This window comes from Bufo bufo, chromosome 3 (genome assembly GCF_905171765.1).
Source record: "Bufo bufo chromosome 3, aBufBuf1.1, whole genome shotgun sequence".
Classification (NCBI taxonomy): Eukaryota; Metazoa; Chordata; class Amphibia; order Anura; family Bufonidae; genus Bufo; species Bufo bufo.
The window spans coordinates 683,132,672-683,155,729 of record NC_053391.1 but is presented as its reverse complement, the minus strand read 5'-3'; the positions used below and the strand labels follow the sequence as shown (position 1 = coordinate 683,155,729).

The 23,058-nt window shown below is 46.9% G+C and overlaps 1 protein-coding gene across 1 annotated transcript in view; it reads left to right on the top strand.

Moving 5' to 3' along the window:
• The first annotated feature begins 15,328 nt into the window (after positions 1-15,328).
• Positions 15,329-23,058, top strand: part of UVRAG (UV radiation resistance associated) — a 53,903-nt gene continuing 46,173 nt past the window's right edge. Inside the window, 2 exon segments of the mRNA XM_040422499.1 lie at positions 15,329-15,529; positions 22,457-22,574. Coding sequence (XP_040278433.1) covers positions 15,398-15,529; positions 22,457-22,574 — 250 coding nt within the window. The 5' untranslated portion in view covers positions 15,329-15,397.

Sequence of the window (23,058 nt, the reverse complement as noted above, 5' to 3'; positions counted from 1 at the left end):
AATCAAGCCAGTAAGGAAACACAATTCATGAAAATACTTATCTGAGTAAACAGCAGCAGCAGCCTCTAGCAGTGAACACTTCATCCAGGAAGTAGTATAAACCGCAAAGTGAGGCAGTATGGGAAGGAATATAAAGGGAGACAATTAGTCTAAATAGGTGACACCTGGGAGAAGGAAAGTAGATGACAAAGTGAAACCAAAACAAAGAACATCATGCAAGAGGTAGAGAAGGACGTCTGCCAGACCTTCTCACAGAACTGGCGGTAACAGGTTTAAAGAGTGTTTATGAGCTGTTGGCGAAGTAGAGATAAGGGCTACAGATCGGCTCTCTGATGGATTCACTGGGAAGAAGATAAAAAAAGGAATGACATTTCTCAGGGGTTGATACCTGAAATGATTATGACTAGAGATGAGCGAATTTCATATTTTGAAATTCATTCACACTTCGTTTGGAGGTAAAAGGTGAATTGCGTTATGGATTCCTTTACCACAGACCATAACGCAATTCTATGACTGAATGCATAACGGAATGCCTTTAGAGGCTTCCGTTATTCATTCCATCATAATAGAAGTCTATGGACTGCATAACGGATGCGTCCCATTTCTGTTATGCAGGGGAGGACTCAGGATCAGGAGAGGACTCCCCTGCATAATGGAAACGGGACGGATCCGTTTTGCAGTCCATAGACTTCTATTATGACGGAATCAATAACTGAATGCCTCTAAAGGCATTCCGTCATAGAATTATGTTATGGTCCATGGTAACAGACTCCATAACGCAATTCACCTTTTCCAACAAACGAAGCGTGAACAAATTTCATAAGCGGAAATTCGCTCATCTCTAATGATGACACAATTGCAAGTTTTCAAAGCTACTTGTGCCTCTTCATCGCACGTCTCTACAGTGAAGAAGTCCAGATGTAGCTGAGCTAAACTTGACTCTGATAACACAAGGCACTGTTTTATTTTGGTTATCACGTGACAAACGCCATTGAAATCCAATGAAAAGTTAGTTCTCTTTTTCTTGCCATTTTTTACTTAATGTGTTAACCATCAAGTTCAGCTCGGCTGCACCTGTAACAGTCTGCAGAGGCGGTGAAAGAGAAAACCCGAACAAAAAAGAGTTTTAGGAACCTTCTTTGTCTTTTATTTCATAAGCTGGTTTGGTGGTTGATGGTTTTCTGCAGCCCCTGCATCTTTTACATGGGAAGAACCTGTTTGGAATCCGTTATTTTCCCAACTTTATTGTTTTTAGTTATTGTATATTTTATAATGGGTGCTACCATGACACACGCAATAAAACAACATATCACATGCTACAGTAAAAGTGTGAAAAAATATATACAGGCAGAACAAAAAGACCTTAACAGGAACATATAAGGGAACACATATACAATATTGGGAGAGAATATGAGGGTCACTCCCTATCCAGACATTACCTGGAGGCAGAGGTCAGAATAACGCCTGTACAAGCGTCATAGACGCCTGTTCAGGCCATTTTACTCCCTGGAAAAAGACTCAAGCGTATTTTTACGCATGGTGTTTTTCTAGTCAGGAGCCCTGTATCAGAAGCTGCCAGGTCCGGCCCGCCCCTCTCCCGAGAAGTAAGAGAGATAAAGACTGGTAGGAGGTGATTTAAAGAGTAACTGCCGGTTTGTTTGTTTTTTGTGCTAATGTGTAGGGAAAATGACGGGGAATATTTTTGTCATTTAGGAATTTTTTTTATTTTTAGTAGAAAACTGGGGCTGAAATGTCCCTTAGCAGCGCTCTCTCAGATGAGCGTTCCTGAGGGACATCCGTCTTCTATCAGCATGGGAGCTGCGGCCTCTGCCTGCCCTGCCCCCTCACACCCTGGTGGGGGCAGGAGTCTTGTGGGTTTAAATTAAAGATACATTTTCTCCCCCCCTTATTAAATACAGGCTTAGGCTACATTCACACGTCAGTATTTTTCTATAATCCGATTTTCTGTCCGTTTTTTGCGGATCCGTTGTTCCTGAAAATGTTTCCGTATGTCATCCGTATGTCATCCGTTTTTTGCGGATCCGCAAAAAACGGAAACATGTATAAATTTCAATAAGCAAATAAAGTTGTTTGGATTTCTTTAAAAAAAAAGAAAATAAATAAAATAAAAATATTAAAATGTAATTTCCAGGAACGGATTCCGTATAAAATGGATGACATACGTAATGACATCCGAATGTCTTCCGTTTTTTGCGGATCCATTGACTTTGTATTGTACCAGGATACGATTTTTCAGGAAAAGAATAGGACATGTTTTATATTTAAACGGACATGCGGAACGGAACAACGGAAACGGACAGCACACATTGTGCTGTCCGTTTTTTCCAGGACCCATTGAAAATGAATGGGTCCAGATCTGGTCCAGAAAAAACGGAACAGATCAGGAAAGAAAAAACCGACGTGTGAATGGACCCTTACAGTACACACTATCTATATGCTTACTGACCAGCGTGGTAGGCGCTCACTACAGGCAATGCAGGGAGGCATTTTTTTTTTTACTGCAAATAAAAGTTTTCCCTAAATAAAGTATATTACAAAAATGTTCCCTGTTACTGTCCCTACACATTAGCAAAAAAAATTAATAAAAATAAATTAAACGGCAGTTACAGATTTTTTATTTGAGCAGTTTAGCCCCGACGGACTAAGTAGCGAAGTGGAGTTATTTAGTTATTTGACAACTGAAACTGTGTTTAGTCACCCTAACTTAAAGACTCCATTGCAATAACCTGATTTGAATAACCGGCCCCAAAGCATCATTAAAGGGGTATTCCCATCTTGCTACTTCATCCTTAATTGCTGCCAGCTAGCTGTTCACTTCCTGGTTTCCTGCTGCTAAGGCTGGGCGGGGCTTAGGCAGTTAGAGTGAAGGCCGGCCACACCTCCTTATGACATCACACTGAGAATGTGAAGAGTATGACTCATCAGTCTGGCAGCCTGCAGTGTGTGTGAGGCCCCTCCCCCTGCTGGGGGAATCATCAGAGAGCCATGTGAAGTGAGCTCAGTGTACAGTAACACGTGGCTGTTCTGCACAGTTTTACACATAAAATCTCCGTCTGATCTTTTACAAACCCATTCTGTGCATCAAAAACTATAATTCCATATTATACATTAGCTCAAAAGCTTGACCAACCCCCACCCACCAGCACTGATGCAGATTTGTTTCCATTACAGCTTTACTCCAGTTGTGTATAAACCTTACACTATGTATCTGTATAGATGCATATACAGCTCAGCTACATGTGTCTTCTCCAGTCCCCTAACATCACTTTGGCTGAATGGCTTCCTATACAGCCCTGCTACATCTTTATTCTACTCCCCCACTAGCACTGTGTCTGAAAAGCTTCATATACAGCTCTGCTACATCTGTTTATCTCTTCAACCAGCACTGTGTCAGAACAGCCGCTTATTCAGCTCTGCTACATCTGTATCTCACTTCCACCAGCATTGATGCTGACCCGCCACATATACAGCTCTGCTACTTCTGTCTATTCCCTTCCCCATTAGAACTGTCTGAACAGCAGCGTATTCAGCCCTGCTACATCAGTTTCTCTCTTCCACTAGCATTGATGCTGACCCGCCAAATATACAGCTCTGCTACATCTGTCTATTCCCTTCCCCATTATAAAATGTGTCTGAACAGCAGCGTATTCAGCTCTGCTACATCAGTTTCTCTCTTCTACCAGCATTGATGCTGACCCGCCACATATACGGCTCTGCTACATCTGTCTATTCCCTTCCCCACTAGAACTATGGCTGAACAGCAGCATATTCGGCTCTGCTACATCCATCAGCCCCCCATATGCCTCCATCAGCCCCCCCATATGCCTCTATAAGCCCCCATATGCCTCAAACAGCCCCCATAGTGCCTCCATCAGCCCCATTGTGCCTCCATCTGCCCCATTGTGCCTCCATCTGCCCCATTGTGCCTCCATCTGCCCCATTGTGCCTCCATCTGCCCCCACTGTGCCTCCATCAGCCCCACCGTTCCTCCATCAGCCTCATTGTGCCTCCATCTGCCCCCATCAGCCCAAGTGCCTCCATCTGCCCCCATTGCTCCTCTATCAGCCCAAGTGCCTCCTTCAGCCCCATTGTGCCTCCATCAGCCCCACTGTGCCTCCATCAGCCCCACTGTGCCTCCATCAGCCCCACTGTGCCTCCATCAGCCCCACTGTGCCTCCATCAGCCCCATTGTGCCTCCATCAGCCCCCATTGTGCCTCCATCAGCCCCATTGTGCCTCCATCAGCCCCCATTGTGCCTCCATCAGCCCCCATTGTGCCTCCATCAGCCCAAGTGCCTCTATCTGCCCCCATTGTGCCTCCATCTGCCCCCATTGTGCCTCCATCAGCCCCCATTGTGCCTCCATCAGCCCAAGTGCCTCCATCTGCCCCCATTGCTCCTCCATCAGCCCCATTGTGCCTCCATCAGCCCCACTGTGCCTCCATCAGCCCCATTGTGCCTCCATCTTCCCCATTGTGCCTCCATCAGCCCCTGTGCCTCCATCAGCCCCACTGTGACTCCATCAGCCCCCATTGTGCCTCCATCAGCCCCATTGTGCCTCCATCAGCCCCATTGTGCCTCCATCACCCCCGATTGTGCCTCCATCAGCCCCATTGTGCCTCCATCACCCCCGATTGTGCCTCCATCAGCCCCATTGTGCCTCCATCAGCCCCACTGTGCCTCCATCAGCCCCACTGTGCCTCCATCACCCCAATTGTGCCTCCATCTGCCCCGACTGTGCCTCCATCAGCCCCCATTGTGCCTCCATCAGCCCCCATTGTGCCTCCATCAGCCCCCATTGTGCCTCCATAAGCCCCATTGTGCCTCCATCAGCCCCCATTGTGCCTCCATCAGCCCCCATTGTGCCTCCATCAGCCCCCATTGTGCCTCCATAAGCCCCATTGTGCCTCCATCAGCCCCCATTGTGCCTCCATCAGCCCCCATTGTGCCTCCATCAGCCCCCATTGTGCCTCCATCAGCCCCCATTGTGCCTCCATCAGCCCCCATTGTGCCTCCATCAGCCCCTAAGTGCCTCCATATACTTACATGCGCTGTGCCGCCCGACGCTCCTTCTTCTTGTAACTCACAGGTCTGTGCGGCGCATTGCTTATGCTTATAGCAATGCGCCGCACAGACCTGTGACGAGTTACAAGAAGAAGGAGCGTCGGGCGGCCACAGCGCATGTAAGTATATTGCTGCAGAGTAAATGACCATGGCAGCCAGGACTTCAGTAGCGTCCTGGCTGCCATGGTAACTGATCGGAGGCCCACATTACACTGCTGGGACTCCGATCGGAACTGCCGCTGCCACCAATGATGGGGGGGGGGGGGGGCGCACTGCCCACTAATGATTTCGCTCAGGGTGGATAAAAATCAATGATTTTTTTTAAAAAATCAAAAAAAATTTGATTAGCTCAGCTACATGTGTCTTCTCCAGTCCCCTAACATCACTTTGGCTGAATGGCTTCCTATACAGCCCTGCTACATCTTTATTCTACTCCCCCACTAGCACTGTGTCTGAAAAGCTTCATATACAGCTCTGCTACATCTGTTTATCTCTTCAACCAGCACTGTGTCAGAACAGCCGCTTATTCAGCTCTGCTACATCTGTATCTCACTTCCACCAGCATTGATGCTGACCCGCCACATATACAGCTCTGCTACTTCTGTCTATTCCCTTCCCCATTAGAACTGTCTGAACAGCAGCGTATTCAGCCCTGCTACATCAGTTTCTCTCTTCCACTAGCATTGATGCTGACCCGCCAAATATACAGCTCTGCTACATCTGTCTATTCCCTTCCCCATTATAAAATGTGTCTGAACAGCAGCGTATTCAGCTCTGCTACATCAGTTTCTCTCTTCTACCAGCATTGATGCTGACCCGCCACATATACGGCTCTGCTACATCTGTCTATTCCCTTCCCCACTAGAACTATGGCTGAACAGCAGCATATTCGGCTCTGCTACATCCATCAGCCCCCCATATGCCTCCATCAGCCCCCCCATATGCCTCTATAAGCCCCCATATGCCTCAAACATCCCCCATAGTGCCTCCATCAGCCCCATTGTGCCTCCATCTGCCCCATTGTGCCTCCATCTGCCCCATTGTGCCTCCATCTGCCCCCACTGTGCCTCCATCAGCCCCACCGTTCCTCCATCAGCCTCATTGTGCCTCCATCTGCCCCCATCAGCCCAAGTGCCTCCATCTGCCCCCATTGCTCCTCCATCAGCCCAAGTGCCTCCTTCAGCCCCATTGTGCCTCCATCAGCCCCACTGTGCCTCCATCAGCCCCACTGTGCCTCCATCAGCCCCATTGTGTCTCCATCTGCCCCCATTGTGCCTCCATCAGCCCCCATTGTGCCTCCATCAGCCCCATTGTGCCTCCATCAGCCCCCATTGTGCCTCCATCAGCCCCCATTGTGCCTCCATCAGCCCAAGTGCCTCTATCTGCCCCCATTGTGCCTCCATCTGCCCCCATTGTGCCTCCATCAGCCCCCATTGTGCCTCCATCAGCCCAAGTGCCTCCATCTGCCCCCATTGCTCCTCCATCAGCCCCATTGTGCCTCCATCAGCCCCATTGTGCCTCCATCTGCCCCATTGTGCCTCCATCAGCCCCTGTGCCTCCATCAGCCCCACTGTGACTCCATCAGCCCCCATTGTGCCTCCATCAGCCCCATTGTGCCTCCATCAGCCCCATTGTGCCTCCATCAACCCCGATTGTGCCTCCATCAGCCCCATTGTGCCTCCATCACCCCCGATTGTGCCTCCATCAGCCCCATTGTGCCTCCATCAGCCCCACTGTGCCTCCATCACCCCAATTGTGCCTCCATCTGCCCCGACTGTGCCTCCATCAGCCCCCATTGTGCCTCCATCAGCCCCCATTGTGCCTCCATAAGCCCCATTGTGCCTCCATCAGCCCCATTGTGCCTCCATCAGCCCCCATTGTGCCTCCATCAGCCCCCATTGTGCCTCCATCAGCCCCCATTGTGCCTCCATCAGCCCCTAAGTGCCTCCATATACTTACATGCGCTGTGCCGCCCGACGCTCCTTCTTCTTGTAACTCACAGGTCTGTGCGGCGCATTGCTTATGCTTATAGCAATGCGCCGCACACACCTGTGACGAGTTACAAGAAGAAGGAGCGTCGGGCGGCCACAGCGCATGTAAGTATATTGCTGCAGAGTAAATGACCATGGCAGCCAGGACTTCAGTAGAGTCCTGGCTGCCATGGTAACTGATCGGAGCCCCACATTACACTGCTGGGACTCCGATCGGAACTGCCGCTGCCACCAATGATGGGGGGGGGGGGGGGGTCGCACTGCCCACCAATGATTTCGCTCAGGGTGGATAAAAATCAATGATTTTTTTTAAAAAATCAAAAAAAATCTGATTTTTTTGATTTAAATCGGATTTTTTTGATTTCAATCAGATTTTTTTTTTTTATATAAAATGCTTTTTGAGGAAAATATATTACCATCCAAAGGTTATTCCATCATGAAATAAAGATTAGTTTTTTAATTATGTAGAATAAGGCTGTACGTGGACTCCCATATTGTTGAATGGATTAGTCAGTGGCTGAGGGACAGACAATGTAGTCAATAGAGTATATTCAGACCAAGGTCTTGTTACCAGTGGGGTACCTCAGGGATCTGTTCTGGGACCCATATTGTTTAATATCTTTATCAGCGAAATTGCAGAAGGCCTCGATGGTAAGGTGTGTCTTTTTGCTGATGACACAAAGATTTGTAACAGGGTTGATGTTCCTGGAGGGATACACCAAATGGAAAAGGATTTAGGAAAACTAGAGGAATGGTCAAAAATCTGGCAACTAAAATGTAATGTTGATAAGTGCAAGATAATGCACCTGGGGCATAAAAACCCAAGAGCAGAATATAAAATCAGTGATACAGTCCTAACCTCAGTATCTGAGGAAAGGGATTTAGGGGTCATTATTTCAGAAGACTTAAAGGTAGGCAGACAATGTCATAGAGCAGCAGGAGATGCTAGCAGAATGCTGGGGTGTATAGGGAGAGGCATTACCAGTAGACAGAGGGAGGCGCTCATGCCGCTCTACAGAGCACTAGTGAGACCTCATCTGGAGTATTGTGCTCAGTACTGGAGACCATATCTCCAGAAGGATACTGATACTTTGGAGAGAGTTCAGAGAAGAGCTACTAAACTGGTACATGGATTGCAGGATAAAACTTACTAGGAAAGATTAAAGGACCTTAAAGGGCTTCTGTCACCCCACTAAAGTGTTTTTTTTTTTTGGGCTAGTTAAATTAGTTATATTGCGATATATGAAAATATAATGCTCTTACTTACTTTGATTCAGCAGTTTCTTCTAAAAACGAAGTTTTATAATATGTAAATTAGGTCTCTACCAGCAAGTAGGGCGGCTACTTGCTGGTAGCTGCTGCAGAAAACCGCCCCCTCGTCGTGTTGATTGACAGGGCCAGCCGGGATCTCCTCCTCCGGCCAGCCCTGTCGGCATTTCAAAAATCGCGCGCCTGTGTTCATTCGGCGCAGGCGCTCTGAGAACTCCCTCAGTGCGCCTGCGCCGATGACGTCTTCTATTTCGGTGATGTCATCGGCGCAGGCGCACTGAGGGAGTTCTGAGGAGGCGAGCCTCCTCATCTCAGGGCGCCTGCGCCGAATGAACACAGGCGCACAATTTTTGAAATGCCGACAGGGCTGGCCGGAGGAGGAGATCCCGGCTGGCCCTGTCAATCAACACGACGAGGGGGCGGTTTTCTGCAGCTGCTACTTGCTGGTAGAGACCTAATTTACATATTATAAAACTTCGTTTTTAGAAGAAACTGCTGAATCAAAGTAAGTAAGACCATTATATTTTCATATATCGCAATATAACTAATTTAACTAGCCCAAAAAAATAAAATCACTTTAGTGGGGTGACAGAAGCCCTTTAACATGTATAGCTTGGAAGAAAGATGAGACAGAGGGGATATGATAGAAACTTTTAAAGCGAACCTTTCACCTGGATTTCACTTAATAAACTATCACAAGTACCTTATAGATCATCCTCATTGTGTTAGCACACGGTCTTGTCCCGCTTTTCTGTGATGTATATGCATGGAAAAATCGCTTTATAAAGTCCTCTTCTCCAGCTCCACAAGTCACGGTAAAAGTCAAGGGGGTAGCCCTTCCCTCACTCCAGGCTGTAACTCCCCTGCCCTAACCCCGCCTCTATGCAGTCTAATTGACACCCAGCTCAGTCGCCGGGACCGCGCTTGTACAGGCGGCGCATGCGCCGTCGGACTCAAGCACGATCCTGTAACTGAATCACGCATGCGCCGTCCCCGATGCCTGCCTGTCTTTTCTTCCTCACGCGCGATTCAGTTACAGGATCGCGCTTGAGTCCGACGGCACATGCGCCGCCTGTACAAGCGCGGTCCCGGCGACTGAGCTGGGTGTCAATTAGACTGCATAGAGGCGGGGTTAGGGCAGGGGAGTTACAGCCTGGAGTGAGGGAAGGGCTACCCCCTTGACTTTTACCGTGACTTGTGGAGCTGGAGAAGAGGACTTTATAAAGCGATTTTTCCATGCATATACATCACAGAATAGCGGGACAAGACCGTGTGCTAACACAATGAGGATGATCTATAAGGTACTTGTGATAGTTTATTAAGTGAAATCCAGGTGAAAGGTTCGCTTTAAATACATAAAGGGAATCAACAAGCTAAAAGAGGAAAGAATATTGAAAAGAAGAAAAACTGCTACAAGAGGACATAGTTTTAAATTAGAGGGGCAAAGGGTTAACAGTAATATCAGGAAGTATTACTTTACTGAGAGAGTAGTGGATGCATGGAATAGCCTTCCTGCAGAAGTGGTAGCTGCAAATACAGTGAAGGGGTTTAAGCATGCATGGGATAGGCATAAGGCCATCCTTCATATAAGATAGGGCCAGGGGCTATCCATAGTATTCAGTATATTGGGCAGACTGGATGGGCCAAATGGTTCTTATCTGCCGACACATTCTATGTTTCTATATGTGTAATTTTTTTGGTAAATAAATTCCATTAACCGCCTCACGTCCGCCCATAGACTATAAACGTCCTATGGGTGGACGTCTATTTCTGACAGCACGTTTTAAAACGTCCTGTCAGAAATAGCAGCTGCACGCTAATCGTGCAGCTGCTGATCGGGTTGCCCGCTGTCAGTGACAGCAGGGCAACCCTAAGACAAGGCAGGGACAGTTCCCAGGTGTCCCTGCCTTCACGATCGCTGCAGACACAGCGCTCACCGAGCGCTGTGTATGCAGAGCAGGAAGCGCTGTGCGCTTCCTGTTCCGGCCCGGCGGTCATGTGACCGCCGTGACCGGAGTGTGCAGGAGCTGTGTGAGGTCTCTCAGAGACCTCGATCAGCCCTGCTGTGAGGCTGTACAGCGCTGGATTGCTGCTGTACAGCCTCTCTAGGGGTGCATTTGTCCTGTAACTGGGGCTACTATGTCAGCCCCAGGTACAGGAGAAATCAACAGTGAAAAAAAAAAGAAAAAGTGAAGCAAATGTCCCCCAGAGGTCTTGTATGACCTTATGGGGGACGAAAAGTGTAAAAAAAAATAAAAAAAATAAAGGGTTGAAAAAATAAAATAAAATAAAGTTTCACATGTAAAAAAAAAATAAAGTTCCCAAGTAAGGAATAAAAAAAAAAAATTAAAAATAGAAAAAATAAAATAAAATAGACATATTTGGTATTGCCGCGTCCGTAAAAACCAGCTCTATAAAAATATCACATGACCTAACCCCTCGGGTGAACACCGTAAAAAAAAACAAAAAAAAACTGTCAAAACAAGCAATTTTTGTCACCTTGCATCACAAAAGACCAAGTGATCAAAAACGCGTATGTCCCACAAAATAGTACCAATAAAACAGTCACCTCATCCCGCAAAAAATGAGCCCCTACATAAGAAAATCTCTCAAAAAATAAAAAAACTATAGCTCTCAGAACATGGAGACACTAAAACATCATTTTTTTGGTTTCAAAAATGCTATTATTGTGTTAAAGTGAAACAAATAAAAAAAAGTATACATATTAGGTATTGCCGCGTCCGTAAAAACCAGCTCTATAAAAATATCACATGACCTAACCCCTCGGGTGAACACCGTAAAAAAAAAACAGAAAAAAACTGTGTCAAAACAAGCAATTTTTGTCACCTTGCATCACAAAAGGTGCAACACCAAGTGATCAAAAATGCGTATGTCCCACAAAATAGTACCAATAAAACCGTCACCTCATCCCGCAAAAAATGAGCCCCTACATAAGAAAATCTCTCAAAAAATAAAAAAACTATAGCTCTCAGAACATGGACACATTAAAACATAATTTTTTTGTTTCAAAAATGCTATTATTGTGTAAAACTTTAATAAATGAGAAAAAGTATACATATTAGGTATCGCCACGTCCGTAACAATCTGCTCTATAAAAATGTCACTTGACTGAACCCCTCAGGTGAACGCTGTAAAAATAAATAAATAGAAACTGTGCTAAAACAACCAATTTTTTGGTCACCTTGCCCCATAAAGTGTTATAATGAATGATCAAAAAATCATATGTACCCAAAAATAGTACTAATAAAACTGGCACCTTATCCCCTAGTTTCCAAAATGGGGTCACTTCTTGGGAGTTTCTACTGTAAGGGTGCATCAGGGGGCTTCAAATGGGACATGGCATCTAAAAACCATGTGGAGTTCCTTTTCTTCTGCGCCCTGCCGTGTGCCTATACAGCAGTTTACGACCACATGTGGGGTGTTTCTGTAAACCGCAGAATCTGGGTAATAAATATTGAGTTTTGTTTGGCTGTTAACCATCGATGTGTTAAAGAAAAAAATTGATTAAAATGGAAAATCTGCCAAAAAAGTGAAATTTAAAAATTTGATCTCCATTTTCCTTTAATTCTTGTGGAACGCCTAAAGGGTTAACAAAGTTTGTAAAATCGGTTTTGAATACCTTGAGGGGTGTAGTTTCTACAATGGGGTCATTTATGGGGGTATCCACTATGTAAGCCCCACAAAGTGACTTCAGACCTGAACTGGTCCTTTAAAAAGTGGGTTTTGGCAATTTTCTTAAAAATTTGAAGAATTGCTTCTAAACTTCTAAGCCTTCTAACGTCCTAAAAAAATAAAATGACATTTCCAAAATGATGCCAACATAAAGTAGACATATGGGGAATGTTAAATAATAAATATTTTATGAGGTATCACTTTCTGTTTTAAAAGCAGAGAAATTGAAATTTAGAAAATTGCGAATTTTTCAAATTTTTGGGTAAATTTGGGATTTTTTCATAAATAAAGGTGAAATATTTTGACTCAAATTTATGACTATCATGAAGTACAATGTGTCACGAGAAAACAGTCTCTGAATGACTTGGATAAATAAAGGCGTTCCAAAGTTATTACCACATAAAGTGACATATGTCAGTTTTGCAAAATTTGGCCTGGTCAGGAAGGGGACAAATGGCCCAGATGGCAAGTGGTTAATCCATTCACAATGTCCGGCTCTTCCAGAGGTTTTTGTAAGATTATTGGGCAGTTTCTCTGCCTACAAGATATTATCACAGATGCTTGGTTTGCTTTATACTTTTGACTCAGCAGAGATCACAGGCCTCTTCCTCACAGCAAAAATGTTATAACATGAACAGAGTTGAGAAAAAGACCTTAATCCTAACTTCTACAAACCTATGAATGCAGAATCAACCTAATCAAACTAATATGAAAAGTTGTTTAAATCTTCATCTACTTGTATATTATAAGTTATACCAGCAAGAATTAGTCTTTATGTAGAAAACTATGATTTAAATCAAGCCTTACTGACTAGTGATTTAAATCGTGATTTCAATCATTTTGATTTAAATCAAATCCACCCTGATTTCGCCCCAAGAATTTTATTTGTAATCAATACTCAGCCATCCTGAAATTGAAGGGGGGGGGGGGGGGCACAGTTATACACAGCAGTGCAGCTCTGATCTCCTCACCATTCACTGAAGAGATCCGGGCTGCGCTGCTGAACGCCTGGACAGCTCCCCTCCTCCTCCACTGATAGGACAACATTCCCCCCTCCCCCACGCCTTCTCCTTCTGGCAACGTGCGCGCTCACAGAATGAGAGGCCGGCCACAGGGAAACATCTGCGCAAGCGTGGCCCATGGATGCGGCAGACGAGCGGTGGCCGTATCCATGGGCAGCGAATATAAACAATGGAGTAGGAGAATTGAATTTTAGAGAGAACAGTAGTTTTTTTTTTAATGCAATATATTTAGTGAAATGTTCACTGGGGGGTATATAATTAAATTCAATATGATCATGAAGATTGGAATATCCCTTTAAAGGCTATTTTTGTTTATGATTGCATTTTACTCATTTTGGGCTAAAAATCATATTTTCAATTGGCCTTTATCAAAAATATTGAGCCATTCTGTCACAAAAGGTTAACTGTTTTTCTAGGTGTGTGACTGGTACTTTGTGCTGCTCATCTAATAAACCTGATCTCTAAACTACTAAGAGGTCATAAACCCTTATTTAAGCCACATTTTTATCAGTAAGATAGGGATTGAGCTATAATGAGTGTTTATTATGCCAGAGAGCAGAAATAAGGAGTCTGTCAGCTCCCCAGATGACGGAAAAGAGAGAAAATCCACAGGCTGCTACTAGAGCATCTCAGCTCTGTACAGAAAAAAGGATTCCATATTTAATAAAGACTGATTGAAAAAAATGAGTTTTAGCTCAAAATAAGTACAGTGCAAAAATGATAATTAAAAAAAAAAAAAACTGTCCCCAAAGGTGTACATAGCCTTTAAAGGAGAAGCACAGGCACAAGGACCGTATCCACGAGGAAGAAAGATTATCCTTTCAGCTTTTTGGTCCACAACAGCTCCTGTAGCTATAAACTAGCATGGCGTCACCGGCGCTCCAATTTGGAGCACAAGCTTTTTTTTTTTTTTTTTAATAGAAGAAGTGCTGCCGGCCGGGGCATGTTCTCCAACCGGACTGGAGGATTGAGACAACTACAAAGTATTCACCACATCAACATCACGTACTCTCCTCTAGAAGTACATGTAGGCGTGACGGCGTCACATATAGATACTACTTATAACTTAGAGGACAGCAGGCGTGGTAGAACCCCGCTTCTCATCATTGGTACTAAGGTGCAGTCAGGCAGTAAGAGCCGGAATTCTTCCTTTACCGCCTCACTTTTGTCATTGCGGCACTGACCTTCCTTCCAGGATTCTCGATGGAGAGAACTTGTTTTTTTTCTATTTACTAGACTCCTAGTTCTGCAGAAACCAGGGTAGCCAGCAACTTTAGAACAATGTCTCTAGGCCTGGACCTGCTTCGTCCTAACCACAGAGACACACGTCTTGCCAGGTGGAATGTCTCCGGGCTGAACAGGAGTAACTGGAATGATGCAGGGAGGATTTATGATGTCCTGGGGTTCCTCTCTCCCATCAGTACGGTTAGTAAGGCTCAGAAAAGGGTATCAGCCTCGATCTTCTTCTCCGCCGCAGGATGACCTCAAACCGGCCAAAGAACAGCGTCCATCAAGCTTGACGAGGACTGAGCCACTGGGCAGACTATATGTAAGTCCGCTCCTTGTGGTCAGTATGGATTACGACTGGATGGCTGGCTCCCTCCAGAAGGTAACACTGCTCCTCCGGGGCCGTCCTAATTGCAAGTAGCTCTCCTTCACCGATGGAGTAGTTGCATTCAGCAGAGGAGAAGGTGACCATTTTACTGGAGGAACTCTTCTGGGTGAGAACAGGTCCGACCCCCACCGAGAGCGCATCCCCCTCCAGTAAGAACTGTTTTCAGATATCAAATTATCAAAACTGCTGTAAAGGGGGACTGTGTTAGAGGCCCAAAACAACCAATCAGATTTGACCTTTCAATTTCCAAAAGAGCTCTGCTAAATGAAAGGTGGAATCTGATTGGTTGCTACGGACAACTGAGACAGTTTCCCTTTACCATGATGTCCATCTACCGCTTAAAACCCACGTGACTTTAGCATGTCACGTGACCTGTGCCATACCAGGTTCCTAATTCCGGTACAGAGGCAGCTCCATGTGACAGAGCCGGTAAAGCCGTTATAAGCCGCACCTCGCTCCGAGGAACAGAAACATCCAATCATATGAGCAGCAGGACTCGGCTCCATCATGGACACGCCCCTCTTCTGCTGATTGGCGGTAGGCATAACCAATGAAACTTTTTTTTTTCTATAGCAATCCGCCTTAGCCAATCAAAGGCGCTGTTGTCGTTTTAGGGGCGGGGCGCGCGGCTGTGCCGCGGGTCGGAAGCGCGCATGTGCAGAGCGCAGGATGGTGGCGCCATCTAGTAGTCAGCGAGTCAGTCAGTGAGCGGAGCGTCGCCGTCATGAGCCTGCCCGGGCCGGTGAGGGGCAGCGTCAGGGAGGGCATGCCGGTGCTGGCCCCTGTGTCCATCCCTCCTGGGGTGGGAATGGTGGCCGGGCCGCGGTCTCTACATGTAGAGCTGCACACCCAGCAGGTGAGTCCGTCACTGTCACCGGGCACTGTGGGCGATGCCCTCCTGTCACCGGGCATTGTGGGCGGTGCCCTCCTGTCACCGGGCATTGTGGGCGGTGCCCTCCTGTCACCGGGCATTGTGGGCGGTGCCCTCCTGTCACCGGGCATTGTGGGCGGTGCCCTCCTGTCACCGGGCATTGTGGGCGGTGCCCTCCTGTCACCGGGCATTGTGGGCGATGCCCTTCTGTCAGCGGGCATTGTGGGCGATGCCCTTCTGTCAGCGGGCATTGTGGGCGATGCCCTTCTGTCAGCGGGCATTGTGGGCGATGCCCTCCTGTCAGCGGGCATTGTGGGCGATGCCCTCCTGTCACCGGGCATTGTGGGCGATCAGGGCTCCAGACAAAAAAAAAATATCAAGGAGCCATTGGCTCCTAACCTGAAAAATTTAGGAGCCAAACAAAAATTTTTAGTTGCCAAACTTAACACCAAAAAAGCCGTGTGCATTCCAGATTTTATGGAACGTCTGGACCATAATAGAACAGTCCTAACCTAATTTTTGTTGGGACAAGGTGACCAAAAAATGGCAAATTGCACGTTTTTTGTTTTTTTTTCTGTTACGGCGTACACCACATAAGAGAGTTTTTTAAATATTTTAATAGTTCACACTTTTTTGGGCGTGGTGATATGTAATATTTTTATTGTTTATATATGTAAAATTGGGCAAGGGGGTGATTTAAACTTAATATTTCGGTGTTTGGTAGGGAGTGGTGGGGCCGGTCCCGAAGCATAGCCCCTGGCAAATTTACTAACATTCGCACCCGGAAACGGGCATGAAAGAGGGAGGACAACTACTCCCATCAGACGCTGTAGCGGTTTTCACTCCAGGCGCACGGAACTACTGGAGGAAGCGCCTAATTTGTCGAAGAGCGGCATAAAAATCTGGCCTTTGATTAACGGCTCCCAAAGTCGTCATTTTCCGGGGTACTGACGCAGTTCACAGGCAGCCCAGTTATGGTCACAACCTTGGGCGATTTCAGTCGGGGACCCCACTGACGAACAGGAGATGGGTGACGCAGCGACACTGTGGTTGTAATTCATAAAAAGGGAAAAAGTGGCGCACAAGTTACGTGACAAGTCCGTGTCTCCCAGCTTTGAAAGGGTTTTCCATGATTTTAAAATTGATGACCTATCATCATCATCAATATTAGATTGGCGGGTGTCCAACACCCAGCACCAGGGGTGCTCCTAGCCTTTCTGCTGCCTAAGGCGAAAACTGAAACTGCGCCCCCCCCCCCCCCATGACAATTTCTTAACCTAACCCCTTTGCCACAATGAAAGCGCTCATTGCCCATGGCCCTTCCGCTACCCCCCCCCTCTCTCCCCGGTGCTGCCTGAGGCCTCATTGCTGCTGCACCCCTGCCCAGGACCCCCGCCGATCGCTCCATGCGAGCGCAGCCTTCTCTTCATTGTTTACTTGCTCACTATTGACACCTCAGCGTGAGCAGGTGTAACTGCAAGAAGCCGCCCCGTTCACTTCTATAGGAGGGCTCAGTCCTATACCCATCAATCCTACAGAGCCGTCCCATAGACGTGAATGGGAGGCTTCTTGTATTACACTGCTCACCGCTGCGATGTCGGCGGCCAGCAGGTAAACGATGGAGAGAAGGCAGCGCTTGCTGAGGATGGGTCATCAATATGAAATTCCCGGAAAACCCCTTTAAGTTTAGCCGACATTTGGCGCCCTCAATTCCCCCCCCCCCCCCCCGATACAAACGCACACTTATCTCAGCAGAGCTTGCATGTGTTCTCTGGCAGACTCCTTTCCCTTGAACAGCGAATCTGGCCTGTTGAAAACTAACATCCCCAATTTATCCCCTGTCATCTGCCATTGGAGGAGAATTGGGATATATATATATATATATATATATACAGGGCCGGCTCCAGGTTCATGTGGGCCCTTGGGTGATAAATCCCAGTGGGCCCCCATTTTTTTACATTTACATGTCCCCCTGTGGCTTCCACACGGTATAATGACCCCCAGTGGCCCCTATGGCTCCCACACAGTATAATGAACCCCCAATTCCCCCCTCCCCCCACTGTATAATGACCCCCAGTGGCCCTGCATTCAGAATAATAACCCCCAGTCGCCCCCACACTGGGGGAATACTGTATGGAGGGGGCTCTGGGAGTCATTATACTGAATGGAGGGTCATTGGGGATCATTATACTAAATGGGGGACACTGGGTGTCATTATACTATGTAAAGGGCCCTCACAGTATAATGGCCCCACAGTGGCCCTCCATTCAGAATAATGACCCCCAGTCGCCCCCACACTGGGGGTTATACTGTATGGAGGGGGCACTGGGGGTCATTATATTGAATGGGGGCTTTGGTAGTCATTATACTAAATGGAGGGTCAATGGGGATCATTATACTAAATGGGGGGCACTGGGAGTAATTATACTGTGTAAGGGGCCCTCACAGTGTAATGACCCCCCAGTGGCCCCCTCACATACCTATCATTGCTGGAGCGCAGGGGAGCCGGCGGTCCTGTCATTCACTAACTGCAGCTCCCTGCGCTCCTTCTCTCCTCCGCTGCAGCAGTGAGACACACGTCATGACGTCACTACTGGGCCCGGCCTGGAGGAGAGAAGGAGCTGTGCAGTGATGTAGCTAGAACTGACTGGGCCCCACAGCAAATTTAAGTACGTGCCCACCCCCCCCCCCCCAATGTGTGTTCACATCACGTTTTTCCTATCGGTTTGATGTATACGAATGTGCAGCACTCCACGTTTTTGTATCCTTCAGAGTCTGTTAAAAAATGCAGACGTTAACGTATGTTTTTCTACCATGGAACTGTATGGTGATCGGACGCCACTGTACGGCATCAGTCTGAGGCATCTGTGAACGCAGACATTTTCAGTATGCATTAAATGGATGTCAAAAATAGGATGTAAACCCAGCCCTAGTGTCAGAATAAGCCCCAGTACACAGCGGAGCAGCGTGGCGAATAGGGGAGGCCGCCATGTACTGACAGAGCGCTACCTGGTCCTGGTGGTCAGGGGTGAGGACTGTGTCTCCCAAGGATCATTTTCTACTGGGAAATACAGGGCACAGTATAATACACTAGAATCTATATAATATAAAGATATTAGCCCTACCCCGAATGATAATATAATTAGGGGGTCATTTATTATATAGAAATACGTCTATGTTAGGCGTATTTCTGACACAGATTGTGGCGCAAAGGTCCTTAGCACCGCAATCTGTATCTTTTCTCGCACATGCCAGGTCTAAAAAAAGTGGTGTGGGCAGGGAAAGGGATACAGTTATGGCCATCCAGTTATTGGATACCACCGCCATATAGTGACCGGATAACACCTCTGCACAGTGACCGGATAACACCGCCATACAGTGACCGGATAACACCGCCATACCGTGACCGGATAAAAGGGTATAAGAGGGCATAGTACAGGGAATGACTATGGGCACTGCACAGGGTGTAGTAAGAGGGCACAATGCAGGGTATAAAGGGGCACAGTATGGGGTGGGGGGGCACAGTCACATGACCCTGTGATGTTAGAAGGTCCTTATGGTGAATGCGGTTCAGATGCCACCATAATGAGAGGCAGAGGAGTGAGACGGGGCCCGGGGCCCTGGATGGACAGGAGCGGTGGACACAGCAAGTAGGTTGAAGGGGCTCTGAGGGGGATTCATACAAGTAGTGGCAGGAGGTCTGTGCAGGGCAGCAATAGGAGATCGGAGGGTGGGACAGGAGCTCTGGATACATGAGAGAGGAAAGGAGACAGCAGGGGCCCCATGAGGATGAGATAGGACAGGATATGGGGGGGGGGGGGGCAGGTGTCATGGAGGCAAACTGCTTAATAAAACAGTAACACAACTAAATAGAATGAAGCAGCAGTGTCCCCCCCTTTCCTTCTGTCCCACAGAGAAGAGACAGTCACAGTGCAGACTCACTCACAGACTGTCTCCACACTTCTCTGCTCCAGCCCTGCGGTCTCTCTCCTCAGGCAGCATGTCCTGTGTAGAAGGGGCGTGTCCTATGTAGAGGGGGCGTGTCCTGAGTCTCTGCAGCTCAGAGGGCCCACCAAAGGGGTACTGCGTATGTGAAATGACAGCAGTGAGAGCTCCCATCTGTATTCATGGAAGTGCTCATAGCAGCTCAGTGGGTCCCCCCAGGAGCATTGGGCCCCGGCACTTGCCGGGTTTTTCAATACGGAAAAAACGGAAGGATTTGCCAGTCTCGCACCACTTTGTGGACATGGGCCATGGGGAAAGTGATCTAAAGTTCATGATCATAGACCATGTCCCATTGCCACGTACAGGAGGTAATCGCATAAAGATCCTCAAAAAACGCGAATCACAGTGGATCTTTAAATTACAAACCATTAAACCGAGTGGCTTAAACGTGGAGTATAAACCATGGCTGTTCATATGATTGCATATATTCTTTTGTCCTTGTCGGCATCAGTGATGAGAAATTTGTTATGTTTTTATTCCAATATATATTTGGATAATATATTTTTTAATTCACTTTTTTACTTCACACACAGGACCTGTGGATGGAAGGGCCTAGCTCAGCAGGAGGTCAGATGCTTTGGATACGTGCGGTTTATCCTGGACTACACTGCATTTACTTCTGTATTCACATTGATGCGCTTCTGTATGCGTTTTTTTCTTCATTAATTATGACTAACTTTGGATGTTTTCTGCCCGTCAAGGGTTAATACAGGGTTTGTTAGGGCAACAGCTGCCGCTGTCCCCCTCGCCCCCGTTTGCACATTCCGGACGATAGTGCATCGTAAGATAGCACATCACCTGGCTGCGCACCCTGGGTAGATTATCCTGTATTATGTTAGGTCTTATATACTACTTTGTATTTTCGCTGAAGCGCTTCATTCATCTATGTTGTCTATGACGTGAGGGTCATGTGATGCACTATTGTGAACACATGACCGCTCCTCCAGTGACGTCACGGACATGCGCAAGTCCAGTTCCGGGACGCCGTATCCACGAGACACATCACAGAATTTTGTATCCACCTGCAATTTGAGCTTGCCTGATTCCATGCCCGGCCCTCCTATGGTGTTGCATACACAGGTGACAATTATTCACTGTAGATTATCACTTGACTGTAATAAGTATATATCTGTTGTACCGACGGTCCCATATATTAGAGTTATATGTACTCATGTATTTGATTGCATTGTCTCTCTGATATGATGTCCGGATGTACCCATATGAAATGATTCGCACTTTATTTTCCACTTTTTGTTTAAGTATCACTTATGTATGTTAATTTGACATGACTATAAAAATACCCACAATTGTATTTGCTGTATTGCTTGAAAATGGTCCCAGCAAGCGGACCGAAACGTCGCTGCTTGGGTGAATAAAGGATCCCACATTTTTTCACCTTATGGATGTGCTGCGGTGTGTTTATTCTTCTGGCTATTTGACACTGTGGTCGAGTGTCGATACCGCTGGCACCCAATATCTGCTACAAGGAGTGCTGCCCTGAACTTTCATCTATATATTATATATTATATATTATATATATATATATATATATATATATATATATACACATTAGATGGTTGGCCAGTTGCACCAAAATCGTCTGCTTTGGCTGATGTTTATGTGACGTGTATGTCAGACACCAGTGGTAGATGATGGACCCTGTTGTCTTATAATGGGACTTGTCAAGTTGTCCAAGGCACTGTCACAGATGTGAACAGAACCTGCAAGACTTGCAACATGGAAGGAGTTTGGCTTATCAGACTGTACCACTGACTACAGGGGGTGTAGAGCCGCTACAATGTAGAGACCGGACTGTACCACTGACTACAGGGGGTGTAGAGCCGCTACAATGTAGAGACCGGACTGTACCACTGACTACAGGGGGTGTAGAGCCGCTACAATGTAGAGACCGGACTGTACCACTGACTACAGGGGGTGTAGAGCCGCTACAATGTAGAGACCGGACTGTACCACTGACTACAGGGGGTGTAGAGCCGCTACAATGTAGAGACCGGACTGTACCACTGACTACAGGGGGTGTAGAGCCGCTACAATGTAGAGACCGGACTGTACCACTGACTACAGGGGGTGTAGAGCCGCTACAATGTAGAGACCGGACTGTACCACGGACTACAGGGGGTGTAGAGCTGAGATGACTTGTTCCCTGTGGATTGTGCTCCTGTAATCTCTGTAACGAGCGGCTCTAACAGACATCACGCGGTAGGAACGTTCCCCCAGTCACATGTTGCCGATTATTACACTCATTGATGCAGAAAGGCCTCTGGGAATGTGGGTGATACTGAGAGCACATGATCCGTACATGTGACGGGCCCCGGGGCCCTGTATCCTGTACATGTTCATGAGCAGTGGGCATCCCGGACGTTAGACTCCCAGGGTCCCAGCGATACTTTGTGAGATCAGAAATCCCCTTTAATGAGGGAAAGGATTTTTGTGGTTGATCACCTGGGGCATGATGGGATATGTAAAGGCATATTCATTATTATTTTTTTATATATATATATTTTTTTTAATAGAATGCTAGAAGTAAAGTGATAACTGACACTTGTACTGGGAGAACCATGTAGCAGTGGTATTACTTTAGCTGAATCCTCGTCTGTGGGAAGCAGGGTGACCACTGCCTGTCTGTCACCATCTGCTCCTGTGCCCCCACGACAACACTCCCTGGCCTGTGGTTTTGATTTGCTTTGTTATAGGGAAGTTGTCAGGGTCCACATTCCCCTCCACATCAGTGACTGCATACCTACCTGTGACCGTCATGCTGAGGTATGTAGGTCGGTAACCACTGCCAGGAAGTGTTGTCAGGGGGATTCTCGTCCCTGCCCTGTCACATGACGTTTCGTTCTGTTGCCATCTACTCACTGCCTTTTTGTTTTAATTGTCTTTTAGCGGCGCCTTCGCCACCTGCGCAGCATCGCAGCGCGGAACATCGTCAGCAAGAACGGATGCCGCCTGCTGGACACCTACTTCACACTTCACCTGCTCCAGGGGGAGAAAGTTTACAAAGGTGGGTTAGTCGACGTAAGTCTCATTACAAACACGACCGCGTCTAGAATGGGGCATAAAATGCACCGAATGGGTCAAGTTTTAGACCTAGAAAGGCTCCAAAAACGATAATCCAGTGATGGTCCAAAATGCAACAGTTTGCGCAAAAAAAAATGTTTGCACAAAGTTCTGAGGTTCTGGGTTCACATCACGTTTTTCCCATCCGTTTTATTTACATAAAAAACATATACGTTAAATGGACGCCTCAGACGGATGTCGTACAGCGGCATCCGGTCACCATAGAGCCCCATTGTAAAAGACATGTCTGCATTTTCTGTTCACACAGCTTGTTTTTTGCAGGACAAGTTGTGCTTTCTAATGGCGCCATTTAATATTACATATGATGTAGTGGGAAGCGGGAAAAAATTCTAAGCAGAGTGGAATTGAGGGGGAGGGGGACACACAATTTCGCAATCGTTTTATGGGTTTCGTTTTTACATAGTTCC